Source organism: Pholcus phalangioides, unplaced genomic scaffold (genome assembly GCF_987345545.1).
Source record: "Pholcus phalangioides strain wild (caught in Gottingen) unplaced genomic scaffold, Ppha-v1.0 ptg000010l_1, whole genome shotgun sequence".
NCBI lineage: Eukaryota > Metazoa > Arthropoda > Arachnida > Araneae > Pholcidae > Pholcus > Pholcus phalangioides.
In genome coordinates, this window is record NW_028301603.1 from 14,731,950 (window position 1) to 14,742,309 (window position 10,360).

The 10,360-nt window shown below is 33.7% G+C and overlaps 1 protein-coding gene across 1 annotated transcript in view; it reads right to left on the bottom strand.

Annotated features, from left to right (window-relative positions):
• The window catches only part of ptc (protein patched), a 49,034-nt gene extending 40,605 nt beyond the window's left edge, over positions 1-8,429 (bottom strand). Inside the window, exons 1-2 of the mRNA XM_089237693.1 lie at positions 7,863-8,429; positions 4,476-4,668 (exon numbers count right to left, since the gene is read on the bottom strand). Of these exons, the coding sequence (XP_089093819.1) occupies positions 4,476-4,668; positions 7,863-8,030 (361 nt within the window). The 5' untranslated portion in view covers positions 8,031-8,429. The remainder of the gene's footprint in view (positions 1-4,475; positions 4,669-7,862) is intronic.
• Between the last annotated feature and the right edge of the window lie 1,931 nt (positions 8,430-10,360).

Sequence of the window (10,360 nt, forward strand, 5' to 3'; positions counted from 1 at the left end):
CCTCCCATTGTTGACGGTTAAAAGTTAACATTTTGGTTCTATTTGCTCTTATACAATATATATAACATCCTTTTTTTCCCCCCTCGCAGTGCTTTTAATACTTTATACCGAGATCGCGGACATGGAGAATAACACACACACAATAACCATCGAATGACCCTTTGAAATATCCCGCCTGAACACCTGAATTGAATCGGGTCATAGTCCGGACTGGCCTCCTCCTCGGTGGCGGTGAATGGTGCTTTTTTTTCCAACGTTATAAAATGACAGAACTCTTCGATGATTCAATTTGCTTACACTGCTCAGGACCGTCAAGGAGAACGAGGTGCCCGCGGTTCAAAAAAAATTTCGTAATTGTTAGAGTAAAATGTTTTTAAAGAAAGAAATGAATCGAATCGCCATTCAATTCAGTTTTAAAAAACAAATTCTCACGAGATGAAGGGGTAAAAATATTTTTTGTAGGCAACACTTATTTGACTTTAGGAACCTCCCCAGTAGGGCACCGATTAATGATTATTTTCCATTATTATTATTGGTTTTCATCAAATAATATTGTTGAAAAGCCATTGTGGACTTGAACACAATTGGAAAAAGACATCGTTGACCAAGTAATTGTTGGAAAAAGACATCGTTGACGAGGGAATTTCTGTTAGAGGGCAGTGGTTAATACGATATTATTGGAAAATATAGCACATTGTTGGAAAAAGACATTGTTGTCAAGGTCATTATGGGAAATACATTGTTGGCTAGAACATTATTGGGGAAAAGATATTGTTGACAAGTGAATTTCAGGTATCGTTATATAAGTTGTGATACTGTGTAATTACTGGAAAATACCATGGTGTTGACTAGGGCATTGTTGCAAACAGACATTACATTACTGATTATAAGATTATTGTAAAGAAACATTGTCAACTAGAACATTATTTGAAAGAGATATTGCAGACAAGGGAGGGCAGTGTTAATTTAATACTGTTAAATACGGTATAATTGGAAAATATAGTGTTGACTTGGACCGCATATATGCTGACGAGTACACAAATCGCGTATTCGGATGATAAGGCAACAACATTCGGTAACACGCTTTCCTAGACAAAGTTTGCTAACGTCCCTGGATGCCGCAAATCACGCTATATAAACGGTTTTAACACGGGTGCGGTGCCCGGAATGAACTTTTTTTCTCCTTTCTTAAGATCATGAATTTACCACAGAGAGGAAAGTGATACACTCTATTATCTCAAACCATTGGTTGCAACCACTGTCCCGACTTAAGTCCTAATTTAGGGAGTTCGGAGGTCTTCAAATTTTCTCTCGAGTCTTAAAGTTGTTAACTCAAGTTTTTCTGGAGGAAATTCTTTGAGACCTCCCCCTTAGTACAAGAAGGTCGATCTTGCGTACGCCACTGTCTGCCTGCGCGACTTTTGGGGAGAGATTTCGAAGTGTTTTCATCAGATTTATTTGATGAGAAATAGAAAATCAGCGTGGGATAGAAAATTCACATGAAAAAAAAAAATCGACTTGCCACGATACCACACAATAAGTGGCACGATGCCACGTGGGTACCGTTAAATGGAACCTTGCAAAGGAAAACATGGTCCTGATCTTAACTTCACTAACGAAGGGGAAGAAGCTTCTGACACATAAACGAGAAGAAAAAGAAAAAAAAAAATCTTCAAAAAGTTTTCTTTTTTCTTCCTTCAAAAAGTCGCAGTCTGAATTCCAGTAGCTGCGCGAAAAATGACATCCACAATTAGATGCGGATTTTTTAGATTTAAAGGTGGTGGGGGGTGAGAAAAAGACGAAACCGGAGAAAAAAGAAAGTGGTTGTTGAACTTAACGAGATTCTTTATTACGTCATATCAAACACAATAGGGCAAAACGCCAAGACACAAGAAAGCGGGAAAAATGAATGCGGGAATACGTCGCCAAGGAAGGGAGTAAAGCCGAGAGAGCTCCCTTTCAATCTAGAGAGAATTTTTTTTTTTTCATCCGAAATTCAATGGTTTTTGAAAATTATCGATAATAGATCCTAGACCGTACAGATAAACGGGAGCTTAATCCTCGTTCGGAGTTTCCTTTACCGTCTAGGGATTACAGTCGAATCCATTTATAACGAACTCCAAGAGACCAGAGAAATCTTCATTATAACGAAATTTCGTTATAAATGAATTCCAGGTTTTTGCATAGTTTCTATGTAAACTTATCTGGAGGATTACAAAAGGGTTCGTTAAAACAAGATTTTTCGCTATAACGGTTTTCGTTAAAACGCGATTCGACTGTATTATCATCTAGTGCTGGGTCCTTCAGAAGATATAGAAAAGGAGGAATTCATTTCATCATCAGTTAGACTTTCAAGTCTATCTCCGCCTATGACCCGATGGTTTGTTACAAAATCATAAATAAACGAGATCCTAGATCATTGAGGTACTCGTAATGTCAATTCTCATTCAAAGTTTCTTTACTGTCTAGGATTAATATCATGAGTACGTAGTCCTCAATGACGTAGGAAAACTTCATATTCACGTTTTTGCTGATTATTAAATGCGAAATCAACAATTTTCAACTGAGAAACTCGAAAAAGGGGCTTCACAGTTAAAAAAAAATGACCTATAAAATATTGATCCTAGATCGTAGAGATGCACGAGATGTTAATTCCTCTTTCTAAAGCTCCTCTACAGTCTAGGATAGATATCACAACTATGTAAGCACTTCTCAAAGATGCAGAAAATTTTTATAATTGTTATAATTTCTTCTCTTTGCTGTTTATGAATGTAATATACGAACTATTATATCCATGGGTGGAGATACGGGGGTGGGGGGGGGGGGGGCATTGTCCCCCCCCCCCCCCAGCGTCACAGGTGGAGTCGACTGATCTAATGTATATATGTGCTGACATCATCATCATCGTGCCCCCCCCCAGCAATAATGACCTTGCCCCCCCCCCAGACTTCCAAGTCAATATCCGCCTATGATTATATCAAGTCGTTAAACTGCTTAGGCTTGAAAACAGTATTGTGAATGTGGAATATAGATTGGGATTAAGTGTATGACCCATGTTTCCCCACCCTCAACATTTTCGAGGCCCCTGGGCAAAACTTCTAGTGTTCTTTTGTATTGATTATCTGGTGAATTTATAGCATAGTTTTTTTTTAAATACATGTATCTGATCTATAGGAGAGAGGGATAGTGTCAAGAGCCCTGCCAGTCCCCTCCACTTTTGTGGGGACCATTATGTGCTCAATCATTAATCAAATTACTGATTTATTTTCATAATAAAATAGGTATATTTGTGAGAATTTACAAACGAAAAATTTATATATGTAACAAAAGAATTACATTGATAAATATTTGAATTGTACTATGTGAAAAAAACACTGAAAAAATTAACAACAACAATGTTTGTAAATATTGTTGAATAATTCTTTGAACTACAGTAGAATTTGCTCCTCTGCAAAAATGGGGGGGGGGGCATGCAATTCCCTCTTCCCCCCACTTTATATGACTGATTTTTTCTGGTACAAAAATGTTTCCTCTACATATAAGTCCACCTTTTATTAGGAGTCAATTGTGAAAGAAACAGAAAAAAAACCTTTATTTTCTAGCGCGAAATATGTATAGGAATGGACAATCATTCAAAAACGAAACTTTATGACTTCATTCTCTCAAATAAACAATGATAAATAAATGGAAAATATCACTGGGGAATAGTTTCTAATGTAAATGTGAACAATCATTCATGTACGGATTTCATGCAGTGTTTCCAGAGATGAATTAAGGTCAGTTGATGCCCTCGTTCACAGAAGAAAGTATTGGTCCCGTTAAATTAAAAAAAATTAAGGCTGCAAGTTTTATAGGGCCCTTCAGAAGTCGGGGCTCACAGAGCACACTTGGTGCACCTGCCATTAAATCCACCTCTGAGTATTTCTTAACCAGGAGCACTGGCTGGTAAATATTACAGGATGTAACAATTCGAGAGGGGGGTAATAGAATGTAAATTGACCCCCCCCCCCAATATTGGAAGCATGAAAGTGTGTGTGTTAATAGCAGTTCCACAACTATTACAGTTGCATCAAAACAAGAGGCGCTCATGTATTTTTAAAACTAAGTTAATCACTCCCACTATCAATCCACAAAGCAGAATTTCCAGCAATGAAGCTCAAGCTGAGCTATACAATATGTGTAATCGAAAAGACTTTCATTTAGATGCCACTCAAACTGATACTTCAAAGTATCAAATTAACAAAGTATTGATTAGACTACATAATTTTCCATATCTGCTCCGATATTCCCCCATTTGGTATTCATGTCCCTAATGCTAAGATATTGAGGTCTCAAGGCTGTACATTTAAGCACATCAGTATTGACAAAGCCCCTTTCATTATTTACACTCATCGTAGTACCTAATATGCATGAAAATATTTCAATGATCCCATAGCAAATTTTATTGACAAAATGAGAAGAAATTCTGTACTTACCTTCTACCCATAGTTTTTCTACGTCCGTTTGCATGGTTGCGGATTTTAGTCCTACACAAAAACACGACAAAACTAGAAGTCCTACAAACAGTATTTTTCCTGGATTCCTTTGTATAAAACATCCCAGGAGAAATAAATGTCCTTGTAACCACATTCGTAGACATAATGCTGCTTTGTTTCCTGAGGCTTTACCCTGAAATGATGAGATAATGTATTTTAGTGTTTCCAATAAATCTAAAAATTTCATACTAAAACATTCTAGAGAGTATAACTCATACATTGAGCCAAACAGGACATATTACAAAGAAATATACATTGAAACTACATGTTGTTTTTACTAAAGTGAATGAGGGTTCATTGGGTTTCTTGAAAAGAAATGATGAGCAGTTATGAACATTTATTTTCTCTTAATTTTCCATCTGCGAAAATTTTTTGTGAATTAGCATGAAATATTAAGAATGCTCTCATTCAAGCCAAATATTTTTTTTTAATATGGACATTTGTTAATTGGATCAACCAGAAAAGTAATCAATATACTTTCACAACAACTATTGTTAATAACATCAAAAATTATTTAAAAAAATTTCCACTCAAAAAATATTTTTGGTATCATTCACAGAGAAGTATCTGATACCTACAATATTTTTTAAGAAAACTTTTCCCATGACATCATTGTAGTCTTATGTCATTGTTTATAATTTTATTGTTGTTTATATCATAGTTTATTAATTTATTGTTGTTTACAGCATTGTTTATTGATTTATTGTTTACATATAACATAGTATATAATCTTAGACAACACACACACAAATTTTGTCAACAATATTCAGTATTTTAATTTTATATATAAAAGTTATTACATAGCATAATATTGATTATAAAAGTTATCATGGAACTATTGATAAAAATTATTATCATATATATTTCAATTTCAATTATTTATCATAACATTTTATGGTGCTCAAAACATTGTTCATAAAAGTTATTGAGTCTATATAATCATATTATTATACACACAATTATTTATACAAATTGTTGTTGCCAATAACATTCTGTTAAAATATTAGTTGTTGCATTTTGACATTGTTTTTCATGTAACTTAAGTGAACTATATTATAGTTAACTTCCAAAAATATATTGTTTCAATATAACAATGTTTATGCAAAAAAAATTCTTGTTTTGAAAAATTTTTTTCAAGGAACATTTTTTCTACAAAAATTATTTGATAACATTGTTTATAAAAAAATTGCTAATGATTACATTGTTCATTTTAGTTATTGTCATCATAACACTGTTTAGAATACTTCTTTTTGTTCCAAACATGGTTCATAAAAAAATTATTCTTTCTATGACATAGTTGACACTGTTTCTTCAACAATATTTATGCAAAAAAGTTTTCATGATATTATTTATGCACGTTTACGTTGCCAATAGCATTTTGTTGATAAATCAAAATTGTTTCTACAATAGTTGTTTCCATAAAATATTAATAAAAGTTATGATCATAAAATTATTTATATAACTGTGTTGCTTGAATCATTTCAAAGTTGTTGTTTCTGTAATGATATTTATACAAAAAAGTTCTTTTTCCCAGAATACTATTTATACAAATTGTTGTTGCCAATAACATTCTGTTAAAATATTAGTTGTTGCATTTTGACATTATTTTTGTGTGTGCGTTTGTAACACAACATTATTTATTAAACTTTGTGCTGCTTAAGTCATTGTTTAAAAACATTATTGATTCTTCAACATTTTTTACACAAAAAAAGTTCTTGTTTTCATGATATCATTTAATTAATTGTTGTTGCAAATAAAATTTTGCGCATGTGAATGAAGTTGTTTAATGTGATGTTTTCTGCAAAAGTTGTTTCTTAAAACATTGTTTATGAAAGTTTTGTTTCTACAACAGTGTTTATACAAAAAAAGTTATTATACTTCCATGATATCAATACACTAATTGTTGCTGCACATAACATTTTACTATATTCATAAACTGAAATTGTTTCATGGATGTTTTTCACAAAAGTTGTTTTCATAAAATTGTTTATAATGAATATTTTCAAAACTTGGTGCTGCTTCAAACAGTTTTCAAAAAATTATTGCTTTATATACAACAATTTTTTAGGCCTACAAAAAAATCTTGTTTCTCCTTGCCCAAATTTTTTTTTGTAAATTGAAGTAGTTTCATGTAAAATTTTCCACAAAAATTCAAATTAACTGTTGCTGCAAAATGTTATTTGCAACAACAGTTAATTAAATGATATCATGAAAACAAGACCTTTTATCCATAACATTGTTATATAGTTGTTTCCATAACATTGTTTATAGAAGTTCAAAAATTGTCATTGCTCACAACATTTTATTTGTAAATTAAAGTTGCTTCATGTAAAATTTACCACTAAAGTTGTTTCTATAACATTGTTTATAGAAGTTGAAACTGTTGTTGCCCATAACATTTCATTGCAAAGTCACAATTAAAGTAGTTCCATGTAACTTTTCCCACAAAAGCCTATTCCATAACATTTATAAAAGTTTAAATTTTGTTGCCCATGACATTGTTCATAAAAGTTCAAATTGTTGTTGTTCATAACATTCTATTTTTAAATTAGTTGTTTCATGTAACATTCTCCACAAAATGTTTCATGTAGTTTGATTTGTAACATTGTTTACAAAAGTTATTTACACCCATAAAAGTTCAAAAAAATAAGAATACTCATAAAAGCTGTTTGAACCCTGTAGTGAAAATTTAAACCCTATCCTGGCCACAATCAGAATAAATAAATCAAACAATTTAGTTAACCGCTGTCAATAAAATAATATCAAGAGACAAAAACTTGTCTTTTGACGATTAACTATATTCTTTAAATCAAAACTTATCTCCAAAATTCACCCAAGAATGACTTGGAAAAATAAAAAGAAGCCAATATCTGAAATCCCTAAACAATCAAATCATAAAAAAAATTCTCAAAAATTTAACAATTAATGACAGAATTGTGACGTCAAGAAAAATAACTCAAATGTTAATTTCAAGGACAATATTTACAAGCCAAGAAAATTTCAATAATCAATTGGAAGAGTTTTGAAATTAATGGAAGAAATTGATAACTTGATTAATCAACAACAATAACTGTTGTTTTCGAAATTTGGTCTTGAAAAAAAAAATGGATTTCCACACAATGAAAACAAAGTGTAGGTCAAAGAAAAGAAGAAAGAAGAGGGAGAGATGCCAGAGCGCAAGGCCACCCAGAAAGCGACCGCAAGTTCCCGCGGGGGATACGAATCCTTGGCGGATCCCATTGGATTTTTTTTTTCGGAGATTCTCTCGCTGGATCGACCATTCGAAGTTTTTTTCGGATTATATCATCAAATGAAAGAAACGCTCACCTTATTAATTTGCGCAAGTGCCAAAGTAGCGTCGGCCCAGCTTGTCCTGGTGAGTAGATCGTGAACGGGTCGTAGAGATGATGATGATGTCCCTTTAGTGGAGGAAGCAGCAGCAGCAGCCCTGTTGGTACCCTGTTGAGACGATGTTACTTTTTGCAGAGGAATCATTTTGTCAAAAGAGCCATCTTTGAGAAATGCCGCGTCGTCCAGCCAACCCGAGTATTAGATGGGATATGCTGGACCGAACCGTTCGTGGTCTTCTCGAGAGGCGTCCTGCCAAGTCATATATATACACACACACACTCTCGCTGATATTAAAGAAGAAAACCGTGGCCCACGATGATGTCTTCTGTATCATCGGAGTGACCAGCGTCCGACACTCCTTGATGGCTGACTTATCCGAGTGTCATTCACGTCTCGTTGCCAAGGTGACGCGTCTCGTAATATGACGGAAACAACACATGATTTTGGACTGAACCTGCATCTTTTTCACATCCTTTTCTAAATGCTCTGACAATAATAATAATAGTGAAAAGTTCTTGATCCATACACGATGCGAACGTTTGTGAGGGTTGCTACGATCGGGTGTGCGAAAAATAGTAATAATAATAAGAGGATGATTCTAAAAACCCGCCAACATTCGCCAGTGATGGTTGTTGCAAATCTAGCCAAGAACAGACATTTTCGTCGCCAAAAAATAGGGAAAAAAAGATGGTTTTGTTTTTTTAAATTTCAATAATTTTTTTTTTCGACTAATCAAATTTTTTTCTTTAAAATAATGACAATAATAACAATAATTTTTGTTATTTATCTAACGAGTTTCACTATTACTTACAATAATTAATAATAACACAATTAATAACAATAATGTTTTTTATTAACAATAATCATGGGGCGGTTGTATTAATTTTAAGCATTTTTTTAAACGACTGTTACTCCAATAGGCGAAACTTATATCCGGCCCGAAATATAAATAATACGTAAATAATTGCTGCCTGATCGTTTTTCGTATCCTTTTTTGCAAGAAGCCATTGTTAGTCTAAGCTCGGTTTGCAATAGTGCCATCTTAGCCATCTTAACGCATGGACTCACCCGGCCGCGGGCCGGAGGCCTCAAGAGAAGAGGAGCCTCACAAAAATGATATCCGGTTGAAAGTTTCTGGAATTTTCAAGGTAGAACCTCAGAAAAGCCACGGCCCTGGTTTGCAAACCATTGTTTTCCCAAGCTGTGTTTGCAAATCTGTGTTTTCTCTAGCTTTGTTTGCAAATCATTGTTTTCCCAAGCTTTGTTTGCAAACCATTGTTTTCCCAAGCTGTGTTTGCAAATCTGTGTTTTCTCTAGCTTTGTTTGCAAATCATTGTTTTCCCAAGCTTTGTTTGCAATTGTTAGTTGAAGCTTTGTTTGCAATTGTTAGTTGAAGCTTTGTTTGCAATTGTTAGTTGAAGCTTTGTTTGCAATTGTTAGTTGAAGCTTTGTTTGCAATTGTTAGTTCAAGCTTTGTTTGCAATTGTTAGTTCAAGCTTTGTTTTGAAACCATTGTTCGCCCAAACTCCGTTCAAAGACCGTTGTTAGTTCAAGCTTTGTTTGCAGATCACTGTTTTAGTTCAAGCTTTGTTTGCAGATCACTGTTTTAGTTCAAGCTTTGTTTGCAGATCACTGTTTTAGTTCAAGCTTTGTTTGCAGATCACTGTTTTAGTTCAAGCTTTGTTTGCAGATCACTGTTTTAGTTCAAGCTTTGTTTGCAGATCACTGTTTTAGTTCAAGCTTTGTTTGCAGATCACTGTTTTAGTTCAAGCTTTGTTTATTCTTCCCCCGAGCTTTTTTTTGTCCTCATGTTTGCAAACCCTTGTCATCCCAAGTTTTAAAAAAAACTCATGAGCACGGGAATTTCGTACGCAAGTCATAGTTGCCTATCATTCAAAAAAATAATCATATTGTCGTAAAGTATTAAAAAAGAATTGTTATTCGATTAATGTTTCACCAATTTATTGCTGTTCGAGCATTTTTGATAGCTACAAAATATTATCATCGATAACAATCAATAATAATTATTATCAATATACATTTAATTACAGCTGTTAAAATTACAGTGTTTTACTTTAAACCGTTTCCTATTGAAAACAATTGAATTTTTCAAATTTTTACATCAAAAATTGATTTTTATTTTTGTTTAATTTTTTGTGTTTGTTAAATTTTTTTATGTTAATTAAACATAACAAAATATCATACTGCATTTTAAAGGGGAGACATAGGGAAAAAAAACTCGCCAATTCATTCACGGAATCATGATCAAAAACTCGCCAACAATCTGATACTAATCGCCATACACATAACAAGTAGCCAATATGAGTCAGCTCAGGACCAGTGTTTATAAGTGAAGCCCTACCCACTGTCAGTGACGTCACGTGATGGATGACGGGAGATAGGACTTTTGTGATTGGTCGAGGGCTTCGGCTTCCCGGCGGAAACTTCAGCAATTGTGAGGCAAGGCATATAGA